At 42.3% G+C, this 22,695-nt stretch overlaps 1 protein-coding gene across 1 annotated transcript; it reads right to left on the bottom strand.

Annotated features, from left to right (window-relative positions):
- Positions 1-4,763: 4,763 nt before the first annotated feature.
- LOC118358948 (tetraspanin-4-like) lies at positions 4,764-22,642 on the bottom strand. Its single transcript, XM_035736988.2, has 8 exons — positions 22,102-22,642; positions 20,668-20,737; positions 14,496-14,687; positions 14,237-14,311; positions 13,819-13,914; positions 7,352-7,465; positions 6,815-6,898; positions 4,764-6,495 (listed from the first exon to the last, which is right to left on the bottom strand). Exons 2-8 carry the CDS (start codon positions 20,734-20,736, stop codon positions 6,427-6,429), a joined length of 699 nt encoding a protein of 232 aa, XP_035592881.1. The 5' UTR covers position 20,737; positions 22,102-22,642; the 3' UTR covers positions 4,764-6,426.
- Between the last annotated feature and the right edge of the window lie 53 nt (positions 22,643-22,695).

Here is a 22,695-nt window from a genome sequence, read left to right as displayed (position 1 = left end):
CAAGCAACTTGTCCATGTAGAGAAATTAATTATACCATTTAGGGAATCCAATCTCTCCCAAAGAATGTGGTGATCGATGGCGTCAAAAGCAGCACTAAGGTCTAGGAGCACGAGAACAGATGCAGAGCCTTAGTCTATCGCATTAAAAGGTCATTTACCACCGTCACGAGTACAGTCTCAGTGCTACTATAACGTCTAAAACCAGACTGAAGCATTTCATATACATTATTTGTCTTCAGGAAGGCAGTGATTTACTGCGCAACAGCTTTTTCTATCGTTTTTGAGAGGAATGGGAGATTTGATATAGGCCGATTGACATTTTCCGGTTCAAGGTTTGGCTTTTTCAAGATAGGCTTTATTACTAGCACTTTTAGTGAGTTTGGTACACATCCAGTGGATAGGGAGCCATTTATTATGTTCAACATAGGAGGGCCAAGCACAGGAAGTTGCTCTTTCAGTAGTTTAGTTGGAATAGGGTCCAGTATGCAGCTTGAAGGTTTAGAGGCCATGACTATTTCAATGAATGTGTCAAGAGATACAGGATTTAAAAAATTGATTGTCTCCATTGATCCTAGGTCCTGGCAGTTCTGTGCAGACTCAGGACAACTGAGTTTTGGAAAAATATGCAGCTTCAAAGTAGTCTGTGATTTGCTTTCTAATGATCATGATCTTTTCATCGAAGAATTTCATGAATTCATCACTGCTGAAGTGAAAGCTATCCTCTCTTGGGGAATGCTGCTCTTTAGTTAGCTATGCTATACTTTTGTTACTTTGAAACTTTCTGCATCTGGGTCTTCTCCTGAGCCTTGATAGTGGCAATGACTAGGTCCGGAGACATGTTGGACAAAACCAACTGAGTCGATGATGGCCGCGAAAGCCTTTTGGAATGGGTCTATGGACTTTTCAATGTGAATATTAAAGTCACCAAAAATGTGAAAATTATCTACCATGACTACAAGGTCCGATTACGAATTCAGGGATCTCGGTGAGGAACACTGTGGATATGGCCCAGGAGGCCTGTAAAACAGTAGCAATAAAAAGTGATTGAGTAGGCTGCATAGATTTCAAGACTAAAACATCATTGCGGAGGTGTTCAAACTCTTGTGTGTAGAATGATTGAACTGTGGGTAGACTAGATTCTCTAGCCGTTTGTTTGTGTGCGGCATTGCTTTCACTTTCCTATGAGTGCGATGGCATTAGCCAAGTTACCATGGTGTTCGTCACTGTTGTATTCAGGTTAAAAAAAACACTGTTCCATTAGCAGAACATCCGACACTCGGGCAACTATGGGGCAAAACAGACTGCAAACTATATTTGTTCTCCAATGTTTATTTAAAACAAATACATTTGCACAATGAGCACTTGTTACAGTTGTTGGTTAACTGGCTAGCAATTCTTTTGCCAACTTAGCATTGTCATGAAATCAGTCAAAACACCTCAAAACAAGATGAAACTAGCTGAAATTAGTCACTTACAATTCCCCACATGGCCGTTTCTTGTCATTTTTGGTAGTTATTTGGCCGTCCAGAATCACAACAACTCACTGACTTCTGCCCCATTGAAGCATGCACATCGTTTTCGTAACATTGTCAGCTAACCCATCTGTGGAACCATGACAGATCTAGGCTACAAAGGGTCAGTCTGTTTGTTCGTCAATAAAGGCGATAGATGTTACAATCAAATCCCTTGACTAATGAAAGCGCTGCTATCTTCAGGTTGGGGTTGCCTTTGGAGTTGATTTTAAACATGCACTTGTAGGAAGGAGTTGCTTTTAAACATGCACTTGTAGGAGTTGCTATACTGCATACTAAGACACAAAAAAATGTCAGGCATAGGCCAAAAATATTTCTCTCTCTGTGATGTCTTGCCAATTATTATTATTTTTTAACCAGGCAAGTCAGTTAAGAACAAATTCTTATTTTCAATGACAGCCTAGGAACAGTGGGTTAACTGCCTGTTCGGGGGCAGAATGACAGATTTGTACCTTGTCAGCTTGGGGGTTTGAACTTGCAACCTTCCGGTTACTAGTCCAACGCTCTAACCACTAGGCTACCCTGCCACCCATCTGTCTGGTTGAGATCAAGCAGACACTCATCTGGTGCTGAAAGCTTTCCTCCGCAGCAGCTCTCTCTCCAATCCTTCGCATGAGCGGCCTGGGACTGTGGGGGAAGCTACAAAGACCACAACAAGTACAGGTAACAACTCTCTCACGTAGGCCTACCCCCTCTCATCCCCCTCATCCCCATAACCTCACATCTCTGCCATCCTCCCTCATCCTAGTTGTGTTTTAAAGATGCCGCCCATATTCTTGAACCTTTATTTTTAACAGAATATTTTTTTTGTAATCAATCCAACCCTTCTATCACTTTATCCATTCTTTCCAGTGCAAAGGAGTCGAGGAAGCAGCCGGACATTGGCTGGGACTCTCTGGGTGAAACGATCAGCTCAGTAGAGAAGAAGAAACATGGCTTGAAGAACCTCAATTAAGAGACGACTGCAGCCGCAGCCATTCACCCTGTGGTCGCTCAGCTAAAGACAGTGGTCCAGACATGACACAAAATGGACAAAAGGCCAAACGGAACCAACCCAGGTCTGGCAGGCTTCTTCAGAGACAAAGTCGAGGTGAGATGGATTCACGTTGTTATTCACAGCACATTATTCAAAATGTACAAAAAAATTACATACACATACAGTACCAGTCAAAAGTTTAGACACACCCAACTCATTCAAGGGTTTTTCTTATTTGTACTATTTTCTACATTGTAGAATACTAGTGAATACATCAAAACTATGAAATAACGCATATGGAAAAAAATATTAAACAAATCAAAATATATTTGAAGACAAATAATGTATATTTGCCAGTCCCAAGCCCGGATAAAGCAGGAGGGTTGAAATTGTGACATAAAAAAAATCAAGAATCAACAGAAAGTTTATTTGTAGTTCTAAACATATTTAGGGTGTTTTTTACTCACTTTTTGTCTCTCCCACGACATTATTCCTCTCTCCTACAGCGTCCATCACAATTACATGCATATGGCCAAATATGCAAATTAGGTAATGACGTCATTTAGCAACTTCTAGCAACTTTTAGGACAGCCAATAGCTACTCTCCTTACTGAGGAGTTGGCAACACTGCTCTTTCATCCCGCAATGATTGTGTTTTCAGCCAGGGTGCTTTATACGCGCTACAGTTAATTATTATTGCATGTCTAATCATATTAACTATATAATTATTAATATAAGCTTACTGTATGATAGCTAGCAAATTAATTAGCTAACTAACGTTAGCTTGTCTAGATAAAACTTCTGAAGAAGGAAAATGTTTTATTTCTACAATTTCCAAACGCTAACCAAACAAAAACATTACTTTTACGAGACGTGTTTGTGCAGTCGTGTGCATTAGTAGCACAATTTCTACCCTTTTTACATTACTTTTTACATACACTTGTATGTTGTGTTTCAGGCCCCGGAGTGAACATAGTTGTTCACTCGCAAACTCGACTGAACGAGGGCTGACGGGCTTACGCTGCAAACTTCCCTTGCTTGGCTAATCATTTGGACTGCCCGCCAAGATGATGACGGGAATTCCCCAAGGGCATAAGGCAAGGGTAGGTGGACAAGGGTGTCTTTCATGAGTTTGAACCGCTGCCAAAACAGATGAAAATGAACTTCATGTCAAAATGAATGTCTATTAGTCCCACGTGGAATTATCGTTATATTTTTTCAACTAACATGAAAAGCAATTGGTAATAGGCATAGTTTTTCCAGGGTGTCTCGTTATCGTAATTTTGTTTTTGTCAGGAACAATAGGTTGTTGACGACTATTTTTCGTCATAGTTATTGTTGACGAAATTAACACTGCAGCACACCTGATTCAAAGTTGAATGTTTAGTTGATTATTTCAAACAGGAGTGTTGGAACAAAAGCTGGAATTAAAGCCTGCGACATCCAGAGGCCCATTTTATACACTCGTACTATTCACTCCTCCCATCCCTCTCTGTAGCGCACCCTTCTGAGTTCTATGAGGAGGTGACTGAGACTCTGGACAGGATTGCTCAGTGGTCGCACAGTATGAAGAGACCCCAAAGGTCCAGCCAAGACCCCTGCTACCACCCCGGTCAGTCCTCCCCCTGGTGAGTGGAAACACACACACATGTTATGCTGCTGTATGGCTATTCTTTATTTTTACCCATCTACCCATCTCCCCTGTCCCCAGAAAGAAGAAATGGTGCGCCAGCTCGTCCAGGTACTGTCTATGGAATGGGAAGCCATCCACTACGAGGTAAGGCTTCTGGTGTAGAACTAGATCTAGTTCACCTGACACTGCATTTACTAACTAACTACCTACACCGTTACGAACTACCTACACTGTTACGAACTACATACCCTCGTATGGTGTGCTCCCCCCGGTCTATCATCCTTCGCCAAGCTCCTGGGCACCTTCGCCAGCCAGGAACAGGCCCTGTCCCTGTCAGAACCCTCTATTTATCTCTAAACCCTTTTTTCAAAATGGAAGTTAGCCCGAACTTTTAATGCAGATTTAGCTCAGCGTTTTCATTGTTTTCCATTTCTTCTAAAAAGCGAAATATGTGAAGAATATATACATGTATTCTATAAGAGTAATTTGTTTGGTTTGTAAGTCGCTCTGGATAAGAGCGTCTGCTAAATGACTTAAATGTAAATGTAAATGTGGTTGGTTGTTTAGTAACAAAACCGATACCTGCGCAACTATGGGGCAAATCAGACGGGATTCACTTAGATTGTTGTAAACTATATTTCATCTCCAATGTTTATTGAAAACATAAATACATTTGCACAATGAGCACTTTTTGTGGTGTCGGTTAGCTAGCTAGGGAATTCTGACCATGTTAGCATAGAAGTGACATCAGTCAAAATGCATCAAAACAAGACTTGGTATCAAAAACAGGTTAAAACTAGCTGAAACGAGCCACCTACGATTCCCCACATGGCATCTTGTCATTGTTGCTAGCCTTCTAGCCATCCAGAATCGCAACAACACACGGATTTCTGCCCCATTGAAGCATGTGCATCGTTTTTGTGACATTGCAAGATAACCCCTCTTTTAAAAAAATGTAAATGTAATTGTGGACGTTGGCGCCCTCTATCTGTTTAAAGGTTGTTTTCAAACACAACCACCAGGAGGCAGAAGTCACTGACCACAGCAGGCATCTGGTGATGATTTTCCCTCAAAATCTAATCCCACGTCTCCCATTTTCCATCTGCAGGAAAGTATCGTCCAGTTTGCTAGAGATGTGTACTTGTACAATTATTTTCTTATCAAAGTTTTTCTATAGACATGTTTTACAAAACACTGTACAGTGTAGTCATTGGTTTGGTTTGGGTTTCATTAATTGGTGTTATGACCGCAGATCATAATTAAATAGCATACTTTCATAGTCCATTTATATATGTGATATATATTTCATTAGAATGACGAACCCTGTTGCAAGTCAATTACCTCTTCAGTTGTCTATTGGACTGAATAAGTATATGAAAGCATAGGTTCGTCTCAACTATAAGAGAAGTGAATTCATACCGACAACACCTCATACGCACAATATAGAAAACAAGTTATTTGAACTATTACCGCATTCACAATCAGTCATACATTTGTGTATTTTACAAAATGCTGAAGTTCACAAAACAACTACTACTTCACATGCATACAAGTTACAATGTATTTACATTTTATTTGTTTTGGTAAGGCTCACTTTAAAACATATAGTTTAGACTTTTGTTTAAAATATGCTGCAGTTGAACAGAATAGTGTAAGAAGTGTAAGAAAAGTGTTTCTTTGGGGCAAGTCTCACTGCTTGTCCATGGACATCAGGGCAAGCACTTTATATTTTCACTACTAAACAATATTATTAGTATCGCCTAATAGTGAAAGTGACAAGTAGCACATAGTCCCCAATAGTTACAAATAATGTCCTTCTTTATTCATGACAAGTAAAGGGCTGTATTCCAGATGATCAGATCTCTCAAAGCCAATTGAATGACACTTCACCAGGCGTTGTGAGATCTGAGCAACATGACCGCAATGAAGACGACCTGGAATGTGCCCCATGGTTTTTAGTGCAGTGTTCTAAGAACCATCAATCCAGATGAAAATAACCCTTCAAATGGGTGATGTGTTCTCATTCAAATATATTTGATTAAACTCAACATAATTGAACACACAAAAATGATGATTTTGATCTGGATTTAATGTTCTGAAAAACCATCCCCAGCAGTTGGTATAAAACACACCAGCTAACACTTTTCTTTTAGTTCCCACATCGGCGTGGAGAAGTTATTTTTCAAATAACCGAAGGAAAACCTTAAAGAAACGTTAGAGGAACTCTGTGCCAGCTAGGTAGTCTCTCATTCAGCTTCTCCTGTCTGTGAAGGACCAGTCCCAGATCAGTCCAGGTACTTCTCAGCACGGAAGATCTGGCAGTACATCAGCAGGGAGAAAATCAAAGCCAGAATCTGAAACGACAAGAGAATGTTTGAGTTATAAAAATGGTGACCTATATTTCACAAAACCGGATAAGTTAATTGTTTGCCATATAACTTTCCTAAATGTTTAGATTTTTTTAACTCAATGTCAAACTCAGCTCATATTTCTTAGTTCATGTTCATCAAGTTTAGGTATGTTACAACAGACTAAATATTCGCAATAACCCAGATTCAAGCTTTCTTCGTAAACATGCCAGTTAAGTTATATCTGGGTGTTAAGCACATTTAGTTGACTAACAATGATCCTGCTTGGTGGAAATTGATTGATCAATTAATATGTGGTAGTTACCTGGACAATGCCAATGCAGACTCCAAACACCAGGACAGAGAGGATGTTGTCCAAGAGCCACTGTCTGGCCTTCTGATAACACGGCTGAGAGAGGGAAGAGGAAGAGGAAACCGTGAGAAGAGAGAAGGACAAAGGGGATGGAGGAGAGGGAGGGATGGGCAGAGGAGAGGGATGGGAGGAGGAGAGGGAAATGTGAGAGGAAAAGGGGAAGAGAAAAGGGCAAAGGCAAAGGAGCAGTAGATGAGGGGGAGGGTGGGGGGCAGAGAGAGAGAGAAGGGGGTGGGGTAGAGGAGAGAAGAGTGGAGGACAGATGTGAGTGAGAAGGAGAGCAATATGTTGGTGAGATTTGAGTGTTGAAAGAACACAGTCGAGAAAATCAATTGTATTATCACAGTCAGGGTCATTCTTTACATTCTTGTAAGTGTGAGCGCACATGCACATCGCACAACAAGACATGGTGACAGCTGGGAAATGTCTTGTGAGCAGGCTGTTGAACCTTGACTCTCCCTCCCCCCTACATTTGAGAAGTAGTCTGACCTCGATCCATCCTTCAACACATTGGTCCATCCCCCCGGAGCAGCAGGAAAAGGGGAGCGTTCCGTTGACCACGAGGTACCAATCTGTTTTGTTGGTCACGCCGCAGCACTTGAACTAAGAAACAAATATTGCATTTGTTATTATCTCTGTTGGTCTCTGACTCTTTCAGATCGTTAGTTTGTTTGTTTGAAAATGTGCCACTAAAAAATGTTTCCCTGAATCAGCAACTGCACAGCCCCTCAGACTCACTGATACTATACCGTATGTACATGGATGTAACTTTCTAGCCAATTCGGGAGATTTAAAGGAATAGTGCCAGATGTTGGCCCCTTTTCTACTTACGCAAACTCATGGATACTATTTTTATGTCTCTGTGTCCAGTATGAAGGAAGTTAGAGGTATTTTCGCGAGCCAATGCTAACTAGTGTTTGCATAATAAGTCTACTGGAACAGCTACAGTAGCTTGCTGACTGGTTAAGTCAGGTCCCTGAAAAGGGACAATCTGCAATAGCTACATCCATATTTGGACATATAAATTAATGATATGTAGCCATTGATTTTTGAAGAATATAACTTGTAAATGCCTCATAAGCTTAGTTCAGCTGTCGTACCCCACCAGAGCACCCCAAAATATAAGCTTGTTTTACTCCAATGTTTGTAAACAAAGTAAAACAATGGATGGTCAGTTCTGAGGGGTATCCTACGAAGTAGGTTTGAGGAGTTAGGAGGTAACTTAGGTCAACTCTGAGTTCAACTAGGTATAACTGGTCATACGAATGTGGCTCACCTTTTGCCAGGTACATTTCTATGGCAACGAATCAGTCAGAACTCACGGCTAACTCCATTTACCCTGCATTAACTGACTGAGCTGCGAGTTGAGGGCGAGATCCCTCCCTCTTGCAAAGATTGCATCATCATCCCCTTCATTTGAGGAAGTTGACTGATTTTAAATATTTTATTAACCATTTTATTTTGTGTGTAACATTTTTTGGTTAAAATGTAAAATTACACATTTAGTAATGACAGAATGCAATGTAATGACAGAATGCAACTTCACGCAATGTAACATTTTTGTATGACTTAAATATTGATAGGAGTGGGGGGGGGAAAGGAGTTTGTGCATTAATGATAATTAATACAATAACGGCACTTCTAAAAGCCTATTTCACGCTGCTGAATTTGCAAGATAACTTTTCTTTCATTTTGATTTCGGCACAATTGAAAATATGGCACGGACTCACCCACGGATTGATGTTTCAGCATTGTCTCAATGAAAAGTTGGGTGTTCGACTAGCCATGTGCGACATGCACGTGCATTTACAAGCCTGCTAGAGTTAGCGGCAGGTGAACGAGCAATATCCACCATTGTAGTATGGATGAAGCCTTATCTGGAATGTAAAGCTAATTGAAGCGGGTTAGCTTTCGATAACTCTGAGTAGATATAGCATGCTTCGTAGGATACCCCTCTAGCATCCATAGCTCTGTCTTTAAATTTGAGAGTGGTTACGTTTCTCCGTTTCGTACCGAAACGGGCATGCAGGGCACGTGCTCCGGACCCCCAAACCCCCCAAAAACGTGACATTTTTAATTTGGAGGCTTTTGGGGTCTTTGGGGTCCACATCAGGAGGTCGGGGGGCCCCCAGTAAAATGTGTAGAATTGCAGGAAATTAGCTGTTAAATTGCACAATTCTCTCTTAGTCTCATGGTAAAATGTGAACAAAACCATGGGGTGGCCCACTGGGCACGCACTGGTTAAATCAACCTTGCTTCCACGTCATTTCAATGAAATTACGTTGAACCAACATGGAATTAGTGCCCAGGGGAGAGCTATAAAACATGAAAAGTGTAGAATTGCATGAAATTTGCTTTAAAACTGCATCATTTTCACTTAGCCTCAAGACAAAATGTGTGGAATGGCATTATAAAACTGCAAATGTTTCTCTCTGCACCATGCCAAAATGTGTTGAAATGAAGGAAGTTAGCTGATTTCCAAGGCCGGGATGATCACTAAGGCCGGGATGGCCTACACCCGCATAGCTGGGCTGCGTGCAGTACATAAAACTTAATAGAACGTTAAATTGAAGGTAAACTGCTATACTGAACGACCAGTTAAAAAACAGGGAGGGGTTGGATTCTGATTTAAAAATGCACCTCTGCCTTTTAAATACATCTGTCATTGCTTCAAGCCACACGCCGGCACACCCACCAAACAGAGCAAACGTACCTCAAAGTCTGTTCAAGAACGTTTTGGGGAAACATGTCATTCAGTACAAGCTGTTCAACAACGTAGCAAGCATTCAAGTGAACTGAACGCACCCCTGGTGTTTTTGCGATGTCGAATGTGTAACTGCATTAGAGCTGTCAAATTAGAAGTTCAAAATGAGAAAGTGTAGGCTGTATAGCCTGTCGAAATAATGACACAAATTGTAAATAATTTAACCAACAGCTTCAGTTCATCGGGGCACCTCTACAAGGTGTTGAAAAGTGTTTCACAGGGATGGTGGCCCATACTGATTCCAAAACATCCCACAGTTGTAGTAAGTTGGCTGTTTGACCATTCTTGAAACACATGGGAAACTATTGATTGTGAAAACCCAGCAGCATTGCACCGGTGCACCTGGCAACTACTACCATACCCCATTAAAAGGCACGTAAATATTTGTTCTTGCCTCATTCACCCTCTGAATGGCACATATACACAATACGTCTCAATTGTCTCAAGGCTTAAAAATCTTCCTTTAACCCGTTTCCTACCCTTCATCTACACTGATTGAAGTAGATTTTAATAAGTGACATCAATAAGGGATTATTAGCTTTCACCTCTCAATTCCCCTGGTCAGTCTATGTCACGGAACGAGCAGGTGTTCTTAATGTTTTCTATACTCAGTAAGTCCTTACTATCATCGTCAGTCAGATTAAGTGATAAATCACGAAATACACAAAATATACACAGAACAGACACAAGCACCACATAAGGTGACAAACTAGAGATTGGTGGGTTTCCCCTAACCCTACTTCCGGCACCGACAGAGATGGCCGCCTCGCTTCGCGTTCCTAGGAAGCTATGCATTTTTTTTTTTTAAATTACGTGTTATTTCTTACATTAGTACCCCAGGTAATCTTAGGTTTTATTACATACAGTCGGGAAGAACTACTGAATATAAGAGCAACGTCAACTCACCATCAGTACGACCAGGAATATGACTTTCCCGAAGTGGATCCTGTGTTCTGCCTTTCACCCAGGACAACGGAATGCATCCTAGCCTGCGACCCAAAACAAAGACGTCCAAAAAGAGGGAAATGAAGCGGTCTTCTGGACAGGCTCCGGAGACGGGCACATCGCGCACCACTCCCTAGCATACTTCTCGCCAATGTCCAGTCTCTTGACAACAAGGTTGATGAAATCCGAGCAAGGGTAGCATTCCAGAGGGACATCAGAGACTGTAACGTTCTTTGCTTCACGGAAACATGGCTAATTCGAGAGACTCTAACGGAATCGGTGCAGCCAGCTGGTTTCTTCACGCATCGCGCCGACAGAAACAAACATCTTTCTGGTAAGAAGAGGGGCGGGGGTGTATGCCTTATGGTTAACGAGACGTGGTGTGGTCACAACAACATAAAGGAACTCAAGTCCTTCTGTTCACCAGAACAGAATTCCTCACAATCAAATGTCGACCGCATTATCTACCAAGGGAATTATCTTAGATTATAATCACAGCCGTATATATTCCCCCCCAAGCCCTGAACTAACTTTATTAAACTCTATGCAAACTGCAAACCGCATATCCTGAGGCTGCATTCATTGTTGCTGGGGATTTTAACAAGGCTAATCTGAAAACAAGACTCCCTAAATTGTATCAGCATATCATTTGCGCAACCAGGGCTGGTAAAATCTTGGATCATTGCTATTCTAACTTCTGCGACGCATATAAGGTCCTCCCCTGCCCTCCTTTCGGAAAATCTGACCACGAATCCATTTTGTTGCTCCCTGCCTACAGACAGAAGCTAAAACAAGAAGCTCCTGCGCTCAGATCTGTTCAACGCTGGTCCGACCAATCTGATTCCACACTCCAGGACTGCTTCCATTACATGGACTGGGATATGTTCCGCACTGCGTCCAACAACAACATTGACGAATACGCTGATTCGGTGAGCGAGTTCATTAGAAAGTGCATTGAAGATGACGTTCCCATAGCAACGATTAAAACATTCCCAAATCAGAAACCGTGGATTGATGGCAGCATTCGCGTGAAACTGAAAGCACGAACCACTGCTTTTAACCAGGGCAAGGTGACCGGAAACATGACAGAATACAAACAGTGTAGCTATTCCCTCTGCAGGCAATCAAACAAGCTAAGTGTCAGTATAGAGACAAAGTAGAGTCGCAATTCAACGGCTCAGACACAAGAGGTATGTGGCAGGGTCTACAGTCAATCACGGATTATAAAAAGAAAACCAGCCCCGTCACGGACCAGGATGTCTTGCTCCCAGGCAGACTAAATAATTTTTTGCCCACTTTGAGGACAATACAGTGCCACCGACACGGCCCGCAACCAAAACATGCGGACTCTCCTTCACTGCAGCCAACATGAGTAAAACATTTAAACGTGTTAACCCTCGCAGGGCTGCAGGCCCAGACGGCATCCCCAGCCGTGTCCTCAGGGCATGCGCAGACCAGCTGGCTGATGTGTTTACGGACATATTCAATCAATCCTTATCCCAGTCTGCTGTTCCCACATGCTTCAAGAGGGCCTCCATTGTTCCTGTTCCCAAGAAAGCTAAGGTAACTGAGCTAAACGACTACCGCCCCGTAGCACTCACTTCCGTCATCATGAAGAGACTAGTCAAGGACCATATCACCTCCACCCTACCTGACACCCTAGACCCACTCCAATTTGCTTACCGCCCAAATAGGTCCACAGACAATGCAATCTCAACCACACTGCACACTTCCCTAACCCATCTGGATAAGAGGAATACCTATGTGAGAATGCTGTTCATCGACTACAGCTCAGCATTTAACACCATAGTACCCTCCAAACTCGTCATCAAGCTCGAGACCCTGGGTCTCGACCCCGCCCTGTGCAACTGGGTACTGGACTTCCTGACGGGCCGCCCCCAGGTGGTGAGGGTAGGTAACAACATCTCCACCCCGCTGATCCTCAACACTGGGGCCCCACAAGGGTGCGTTCTGAGCCCTCTCCTGTACTCCCTGTTCACCCACGACTGCGTGGCCATGCACGCCTCCAACTCAATCATCAAGTTTGTGGACGACACTACAGTGGTATGCTTGATTACCAACAACGACGAGACAGCCTACAGGGAGGAGGTGAGGGCCCTCGGAGTGTGGTGTTAGGAAAATAACCTCACACTAAACGTTAACAAAACCAAGGAGATGATTGTGGACTTCAGGAAACAGCAGAGGGAGCACCCCCCTATCCACATCGATGGGAAAGTAGTGGAGAGGGTAGTAAGTTTTAAGTTCCTCGGCGTACACATCACAGACAAACTGAATTGGTCCACCCACACAGACAGCATCATGAAGAAGGCGCAGCAGCGCCTCTTCAACCTCAGGAGGCTGAAGAAATTCGGCTTGTCACCAAAAGTACTCACAAACTTCTACAGATGCACAATCGAGAGCATCCTGTCGGGCTGTATCACTGCCTGGTACGGCAACTGCTCCGCCCACAACTGTAAGGCTCTCCAGAGGGTAGTGAGGTCTGCACGACGCATCACCGGGGGCAAACTACCTGCCCTCCAGGACACCTACACCACCCGATGTCACAGGAAGGCCATAAAGATCATCAAGGACAACAACCACCCGAGCCACTGCCTGTTCACCCCGCTATCATCCAGAAGGCGAGGTCAGTACAGGTGCATCAAAGCAGTGACCGAGAGACTGAAAAACAGTTTCTATCTCAAGGCCATCAGACTGTTAAACAGCCACCACTAACATTGAATGGCTGCTGCCAACACACTAACTCAACTCCAGCCACTTTAATAATGGGAATTTGTGGAAATGTATGTAAAATATATCACTAGCCACTTTAAACAATGCTACTTAATATGTTTACATACCCTACATTACTCATCTCATATGTATATGTATATACTGTACTCTATATCATCTATTGCATCTTTATGTAATACATGTATCACTAGCCACTTTGTTTACATACCCTACATTACTCATCTCATATGTATATACTGTACTCTATACCATCTACTGCATCTTGCCTCTGCCGTTCTGTACCATCACTCATTCATATATCTTTATGTACATATTCTTTATCCCTTTACACTTGTGTGTATAAGGTAGTAGTTTTGGAATTGTTAGGTTAGATTACTCGTTGGTTATTACTGCATTGTCGGAACTCGAAGCACAAGCATTTTGCTACACTCACATTAACATCTGCTAACCATGTGTATGTGACAAATAAATTTGATTTGATTTGATCCCCCTCTACCATTTTCTGCACATTGTCCCATGACTTCTTCAGTCCTTCGTCTGTCAAGTAATTCTTCATCCCCTCCTTTAACTCATCCTGAGCTTTCGTGTCCAGCTGAAAGAAGGGATGGAAAGGGAGAAAGAAAGAGAAGGATGAAGTGGGGGCCTTCATATACTTGCAGCATATAAGACAGATATAGGGGAAAATGCAGATGTACAGAACCACACTGTAGATGACTGTACCACCTCTTTGTCTTCTGCATCAATCTCTGTATCAGTATATCGTTTTTTTTTAAACACTGGTTGTTAATTTAGTGGTAATATACCGGTAAAACTTTACTAACGACCCCCATTTGGGGTTGTTAAACATTAGTGGGTGAAACTGGATATTTATGAGTGGCCAGGAGGGTTGTAGATGGATGGTAGACTGGACTCACCTCGTTGTGAAAGATATGGAGGACCAGGGTTAGAGTCACCTCTGTCAACACCAGGAGCAAAAGGATTACAAAGAACTGTGGAGAGGGAGGGTGAGAGAGATGGGGGAGAGAGAGATGGGTTAGGGGATGTGAATGGATATTTTAAATTATTTGGACCTGTGCGTGTGTATGTGGTTTTGTGTGTTGTGGTAAGTTGACTTGTAAAGGTATTTAACATGATTGAGGTTGACCCATGTATTGTGATGTCATGGGGACTCACCGTCATCAGCAGGCAGCGCTGCTCCTTCAGGGCGCCAAGGCAACCCAGGAAGCCTGTCACCATGGTGACGCCCCCAGCGACCAGAAGAAGGTTTGCTGCAGAGAGTGAGGGAAAAGACAGCGGGAGGGAGGAGAACTCGGACTGGGTGAATGATAGCCACACTCCCACTCCAAACAGGCCACACCCTCCCAGCTACAGAGAGAGGAGACATAAAAGGTGAATTTCGGGTGAATCCCAATACGTGGTGGTAGTTCTTTCCAAAATCAATGTTTGACCCATGTTTTCAGTACTCAAAAGTAACCCATTTGTCAGATAAACTCAGATTTTCGAGTCACAAGTAGTCGCCTCCATAGATAGAAGATAGGACATAGGAAAGGAAGTTTTTGCATTGGGACTCACCCTGCCTGTTGTGACTGGTCCCAGATCTGTATGTGTTTACATGTATAAAAGCACTTGCATATGGGATCATGCTACCCTGTGTTATAAGTTGTGCATTTTAAAAGCGAAAACAGAATGAGATCATCAATGCTGCCTGCTTGAACTACATACGTAGAGATTTGGCAGGAGTCTCCCGTTGATTGTGTTTCCATATGTTCCTAGCAACTAACATACGGTACCAGTCAAACGTTTGGACACACCTACTCATTCAATGTTTTTTCTTTTTTTTGTGCTATTTTCTACATTGTAGAATAATAGTGAAGACAACAAAACTATGAAATAACACATATGAAATCATGTAGTAACCAAAAAAGTGTTAATCAAATCAAAATATATTTTATATTTGATATTCTTCAATATAGCCACCCTTTGCCTTGATGACAGCTTTGCACACTCTTGGCAGTCTCTCAACCAGCTTCACTTGGAATGCTTTTCCAACAGTCTTAAAGGAGTTCCCATATATGCTGAGCACTTGTTGGCTGCTTTTCCTTCACTCTGTGGTCCTCATCCCAAGCCTTCACAATTGGGTTGAGGTTGGGTGATTGTGGAAGCCAGGTCATCTGATGCAGCATTCCATCACTCTCCTTCTTGGTCAAATAGCCCTTACACAGCCTGGAGGTGTGTTGGGTCATTATCCTTTTGAAAAACAAACGAGAGTCCCACTAAGCACAAACAAGATGGGATGGCGTATCGCTGCAGAATGCTGTGGTAGCCATGCTGGTTAAGTGTGCCTTGAATTCTAAATAAATCACTGACAGTGTCACCAGCAAAGCACCCCCACACCATCAGACCTCCTCCTCTATGCTTCACGGTGGGAACCACACATGCGGAGATTCTGTTCACCTATTCTGCGTCTCACAAAGAAACAACGGTTGGAACCAAAAATCTCACATCAGACCAAAGGACAGATTTCCACCGGTCTAATGTCTATTGCTCGTGTTTCTTGGCCATTAGTAGTGGTTTCTTTGCAGCAATTCGAACATGATAAAATGGCGCCAACAGATAGGGCAGTTGTGCTTTTAGTTCCCAGGGCAATGAATTTTGCAGTCATTTTTTTTTATGTGTTATTTCTTCGATTATTATCCCTGATTTTTTTGTTGTTATTACATACAACCGGAAATAACTTTCGGCGGTAACTCACCAGCATTTCGAGCAGGAATACGACTTTCCCGAATTTGATCCTTTGATTGTATCCTCCAGGGCAATTGGAACTGAATCCAGAGGCTGATCCAAAACACAGCCGGCGGAGAAGAAGTATTCGGAGTGGACTCCTAGTCGCGCACACCACCCACCGCTTCCGAGTATATTACTCGCTAATGTTCAGCCTCTGGATAATAAAGTTGACAAGCTCAGGGCTAGGATCTCCTTCTAGAGAGACATCAGTAATTGAAACATACTCTGTTTCATGGAAACATGGCTCTCTCTGGATATACTGTCTGAGTCCGTACAGCCAGTTGGGTTCTCAGTTCATCGCACGGACAGGAATATAGATCTCTCTGGGAAGAAGAAGATTAACTATTCATGGTGTGATTGTGATAACATACAGAAACCCAAGTCCTATTGTTCACCCAACCCAAGAATACCTAACAATCAAATGCTGTCCATATTACACCCCAAGAGAAGTATCTTCGGTTATAGCCACAGCCATGTACAGTGGGGCAAAAAAGTATTTAGTCAGCCACCAAATGTGCAAGTTCTCCCACTTAAAAAGATGAGTGAGGCCGGTCATTTTCATCATAGGTACACTTCAACTATGACAGACAAAATTAAAAAAGAAAATCCAGAAAATCACATTGTAGGATTTTTAATGAATTTATTTGCAAATTATGGTGGAAAATAAGTATTTGGTCAATAACAAAAGTTTATCTCAATACTTTGTTATATACCCTTTGTTGGCAATGACAGAGGTCAAACGTTTTCTGTAAGTCTTCACAAGGTTTTCACACACTGTTGCTGGTATTTTGACCCATTCCCCCATGCAGATCTCCTCTAGAGCAGTGATGTTTTGGGGCTGTTGCTGGGCAACACAGACTTTCAACTCCCTCCAAAGATTTTCTATGGGGTTGAGATCTGGAGACTGGCTAGGCCACTCCAGGACCTTGAAATGCTTCTTACGAAGCCACTCCTTCGTTGCTCGGGCGGTGTGTTTGGGATCATTGTCATGCTGAAAGACCCAGCCACGTTTCATCTTCAATGCCCTTGCTGATGGTAGGCTTTGTTACTTTGGTCCCAGCTCTCTGCAGGTCATTCACTAGGTCCCCCTGTGTGGTTCTGGGATTTTTTCTCACCGTTCTTGTGATCATTTTGACCCCACGGGGTGAGATCTTGCGTGGAGCCCCAGATCGAGGGAGATTATCAGTGGTCTTGTATGTCTTCCATTTCCTAATAATTGCTCCCACAGTTGATTTCTTCAAACCAAGCTGCTTACCTATTGCAGATTCAGTCTTCCCAGACGAGTGCAGGTCTACAACTTTGTTTCTGGTGTCCTTTGACAGCTCTTTGGTCTTGGCCATAGTGGAGTTTGGAGTGTGACTGTTTGAGGTTGTGGACAGGTGTCTTTTATACTGATAAGTTCAAACAGGTGCCATTAATACAGGTAACGAGTGGAGGACAGAGGAGCCTCTTAAAGAAGAAGTTACAGGTCTGTGAGAGCCAGAAGTCTTGCTTGTTTGTAGGTGACCAAATACTTATTTTCCACCGTCATTTGCAAATAAATCCACCTATGCACATTGATGGGACCACAGTGGAGAAGGTGGAAAGCTTCAAGTTCCTAGGGGTACACATCACTGACAAACTGAAATGGTTCACCCACACAGACAGTGTGGTGAAGAAGAACCAACCTCAGGAGGCTGAATACATTTGTCTTGGCACTTAAAACCCTCACAAAATTTTACAGATGCACAGTTGAGAGCATCTTGTCGGGAAACTGCACCACCCGCAACTGCAGGGCTCTCCAGGGTGGTACGGTCTGTCCAACGCATCACTGGGGGCAAACTACCTGCCCTCCAGGACACCAACAGCACCCGATGTCACAGGAAGACTTAAAAGATCATCAAGAACACCAACCACCCGAGCCACTGACTTTTCACCCAACTACCATCCAGAAGGCGAGGTCAGTACAGATGCATCAAAGCTGGGACTGAGAGACTGAGAAACAGCTTCTGTCTCAAGGCCATCAGATTGTTAAATAGAAATTACTAGCACCTTAGAGGCTACTGCCATATATACTGTACATAGACTTGAAGTCACTGGCCACTTTAATAATGGAACACTCGTCACTTTAATCATGTTTACATATTTTCAAACGTTTGCTGCACACATACTCATTGAATGGTTTTTCTTTATTTTTACTATTTTCTACATGGTAGAATAATAGTGAATATGTCAAAACTATGAAATAACACATATGGAATCACGTTTTTTAAATTTTAAATAAGAATTTTGAAAGTTTCTTCAAGTGCAGTCGCAAAAAACATCAAACGCTATGATGAACCTGGCTCTCATGAGGACCGGCACAGGAATGGAAGACCCAGAGTTACCTCTGCTGCAGGGGATATGTTCATTAGAGCTACCAGCCTCAGAAATTGCAGCCCAAATAAATGCTTGACAGAGTTCAAGTAACAGACACATTAGTGGAAATTTGTCCTTTGGTCTGGAGTCCAAATTGGCGATTTTTGGATCCAACTGCTGTGTCTTTGTGAGACGCGTTGTGGGTAAACGGATGATCTCTGCATGTGTATTTCCCACCGTAAGCATGGAGGAGGAGGTGTTATGGTGTGGGGGTGCTTTGCTGGTGATACTGTCTTTGATTTATTTAGAATTCAAGGCACACATACGCCATCCCATCTGGTTTGCTCTTAGAGGGACTGTAATTTGTTTTTCAACAGGACAATGACCAACACACCTCCAGGCTGTGTAAGGGCTATTTTACCCTTACTAGAGTGTTGCATCAGATTATTTTTTAACAATTGTTTGGTTACTGCATTATTCCATTTGTGTTATTTCATAGTTTTGATGTCTTCACTACAATGTAGAAAATAGTAAAAAATAAAATTTAAAATCCTTGAATGAGTAGGTGTCACGAGTCCGACCGAGGGTGTTTCCCCTTCCCGGGCGGGTGGCGCTCGGCGGTCGTCATCACCGGCCTATTAGCTGCCACTGATTGTTTTTCCTCTCCCTCCTTGTATGTTTAGTGGTAGCACCTGTTCATGTGTGATTAGTTAATTACTTTGTCTTTATTAGACAGCCGGCCCGCCTGGTTGTTGTGCGGGATTATTTCAGTGTAACCTTCGGCTCTGTTGTAGAGGTACGTGTTAGTGCCTGGTCGTTACTTTTCCGTTGTACATTCTCATTCCCTGTGTTTGGGGCCGTTACTATTGTGAGCACCCTGTGGTGCGTTGGTGCTATTAAAGACGCACAGCTTTGCACTCACTGTCTCCTGCGTTTGACTCCACACACCTACGACACCTGAAGCATTACAGTAGGTGTTATAAAATGTTTGACCGGTAGTGTATATGCTGTATTCTATTCTATTGTATTTTAGTCTATGCCGCTCCGACATTGCTCATCCAAATATTTATATATTCTTAATTCCATTCCTTTAGATGTGTATGTATTGTTGTGAAATTGTTAGATATTACTTGTTAGATATTACTGCCTGTTGGAGCTAGAAACACAAGCATTTCACTTCACCCGCAATAACATCTGCTAAACATGTATGTGACCAATAACATTTGATTTGATTTGTTGAAGGCCTCATTCATGCAGTTTCCTCTGAACAGTTGATGTTGAGATTTGTCTGTTACTTGAACTGTTAACTTTTAACAAGGCACACCTGTTAATTGAAATGCATTCCAGGTGACTACTTCATGAAGCTGGTTGAGAGAATGCCAAGAGTGTGCAAAGCTGTCAACAAGGCAAAGGGTGGCTATTTTGAAGAATCTCTAATATAAAATATATTTGTTAACTTTTTTGGTTACTACATCATTCCATATGTATTCTTTCATAGTTTTGATGTCTTTTCAATTGTTCTACAATGTAGAAAATAAAACCCTATAATGAGTAAGATGTGTTCAAAGTTTTGACTAGTACTGTATGTCCAGAGTTATTGGAGTGTAGTTGTATGTCCTGGGGGCACCAACCAGAGGCTTTATCATGTGTTTTCCCACTTTGTAACCCTTAAAAAAAATGTTTTACTCCATGGCCCTTTATGACTTTGCACTTTATTATATCTAATTCAGATTTTGTATTCACATCCTTGTGTTGTTAGCCAATAGTGTACATTATGTGTGGTGCATGGTGAACTTGTTCCCCATCCTAAGGTCATATTCACATTTATCTGGGATCACAAATGTATTAATTTGGGAGACAAATACATAGACCAAACTTGAATGTAATAAAAACAGGATCACAACAAAACTAGAACAAAGCCAGAGTAGAACAGACCAGAACTGAGCCAGAACAGGACAAGAAGAGAGCTAGAGGAACACTACAATACAACCACACAAACAGGACTAGACAAAGACCAGAAACAGATCAGAACTGGAATTGGAGCTGAAAATCCCAATCTGTGATTTCAACAGCCTGTCCCTCCCACTTTGTTTGGTAAGTTATATTCTTCAAGGTTCAAACAATGGGTATACTGTGCTGTTTGTTATTAGTTTAAAATCATCGTATAGATTGTGCCTTCAAAAAACTGAGGCTTGCCAAAGAACAGAGATGTAAAGGTACTGACCCAGAAGATGAGGTTGAAGACGAACATGAGGTATTTCACGCAACACAGGCACCTCCGAGAGGCTGACATCCTGTCAGATGGAGAACAAATTATTTTATATAATAATATCAAGTTCAAGCTAATTAGTTCATTACAAGTTCAAGACTTTAATCAACTTAACTCTACTCAAGTATACCTTGGACATGCAGCACATTTGAGGTGTGGTTGTGGTGGCAGATGGTTTTGTGTATTGTGGTTAGCTTACTTGTAAAGGTATTTATATGGTGTGGCTGCGGTTAGTTGTGTGTGCGTGTGTGGGGGGGGGTCTATGCCTGTGTTGTAGTGTTCTTAGCCAGCCAGTACAGTGTGTATGGTGGACTTGTTTCCTAGGCTGTGTTCCTGAGTGGGTCTGATAAGTCACACAGTCACTGTGGTGGAATCTAGTGACTTGTTCCACACACAGGAAGTTAGCTTGTTGGAGCGGACAGGAAGGAACCTCCCTTCTCCTGCTGGACTGCTAATTGTGTGTGTGTGCATGTGTGCGTGCTAATTTAACTCATGTAGGGCGGTCGTGGAAGGTTACCATGACCAGCCAGAGACATGATAAACATGACTCATAGCACGACTGGAAGTAGAGCTCATTCTAAAGGCATGCTAATGCCAGAGGGCATAAGAGTGTGGTAGAATAGACTTGAAAATACTTTGAACAGAATGAGACAGAGGAGTACGTCTTTGATTAATAGTTGTAAAGTAAGAGTCAGCCAGTCTCTGAAAATGGGGAACAATTCTTGATCAAGCAAAAAGACATTCATGTTAATAGTGTGAGTGGTTTTTATTTGTTCAACGCATAGAATGGACATAACTGGAGGAAGACCTACAGAAGAAGAAAAAAACGACTTTGGCTTAAGTTCTGATGTAAATTATATTACATATAAATGAGTCTCAGTCTTACATAACCAATTTATCATAAAGCAATTATATGCCATTACTAGGATTCATGCATACACAGACAAGGCATACCTGCAATGGCCGAGACCTTTAATGTGTGTGTGTGTGTGTGTGTGTGTGTGTGTGTGTGTGTGTGTGTGTGTGTGTGTGTGTGTGTGTGTGTGTGTGTGTGTGTGTGTGTGTGTGTCCACAAGAATAGTAAACAAACAAACATTTGACCAACTGGGGACATTTTGTTAGTCCCCGTGAGGTCAAATGCTATTTCTAGGGAGTTTAGGGTTAAAGGTTAGAATTTGTGTTAGGGCTAGATTAACGTTAAGGGTTAGGGTTAAGGTTAGCTTTTTGGGTTTAGTGTAAGGGTAAGAATATGAGTTAAGGTTAGGGGTTAGGCAAAATAGGATTTTGAATGGGACTGAATTGTGTGTCCCCATTGTATGTCCCCTGAATTGTGTGTACAGGTTAGCTGTACAAGACTGTGTGTGTGTGTTTTAATTAAGTCTACTGTACCTGTCTGACGGTTGACTCCACAGGCTTGATAGGAAGACAAAATGCGTAGAAGAATTCCAGACAAGGGGACTCCTCTTTTGTTCTCTGGACACTTCTCCTTTGTTGAGTTGATTTAATTTCAACTCAATAACATACGTTTTGATCCAGACCACTTTGTTCTGTTTTAGACGGTCCTCCAGATTAGAAAGCTACATTAGTTTTCCCTCTCTGTCGTTCTCCCCTCTTGCTATGGATTGTTCTTAGGATAGAATTACAGTTTCTTGCGCTCTCTCTTTCTTTTCCTCTGTTCCTTTCTCTCTGTCCACTGTAGAATTCTTGTCAACTTTTAGATAAACTCTGTCCTCCCGTAAAAGTTTAACTCAGTTGATACATTTAACAAGTCTATCTATCTCTACATCTAGAGTTTGTTTATCCTTTCTCCCTCTTTTCAATTCACAATACAGTTCTCTCTCTTTCTCTCTCCCTCCCTACTTCTCAATAACTTCCAGATGTGACTGTGTTGTTGCTGCTCTCTTTTCTCTCTTGCTCCCCCTCCTCTCCTCAGTATTTTTGCTGTCCCTCCTCCAGCGCCCCTTCTTCCTCCTCACCTCCATC

The sequence above is a fragment of the Oncorhynchus keta genome, chromosome 26, assembly GCF_023373465.1.
Source record: "Oncorhynchus keta strain PuntledgeMale-10-30-2019 chromosome 26, Oket_V2, whole genome shotgun sequence".
NCBI lineage: Eukaryota > Metazoa > Chordata > Actinopteri > Salmoniformes > Salmonidae > Oncorhynchus > Oncorhynchus keta.
Note: the sequence above shows the minus strand (reverse complement) of the source record. Positions and strands in the feature narration are given on the sequence as shown.

Bases quoted from the DNA above. Each gene is read 5' to 3' on its own strand.
- LOC118358948 (XM_035736988.2), bottom strand. From the start codon at position 20,736: ATGTCAGCCTCTCGGAGGTGCCTGTGTTGCGTGAAATACCTCATGTTC. The intron at 14,312-14,495 runs GTGAGTCCCCAT...CCCTCTCCACAG, and splicing joins AGCGCTGCCTGCTGATGACG to TTCTTTGTAATCCTTTTGCT. The intron at 13,915-14,236 runs GTGAGTCCAGTC...CCCTTCTTTCAG, and splicing joins TCCATATCTTTCACAACGAG to CTGGACACGAAAGCTCAGGA.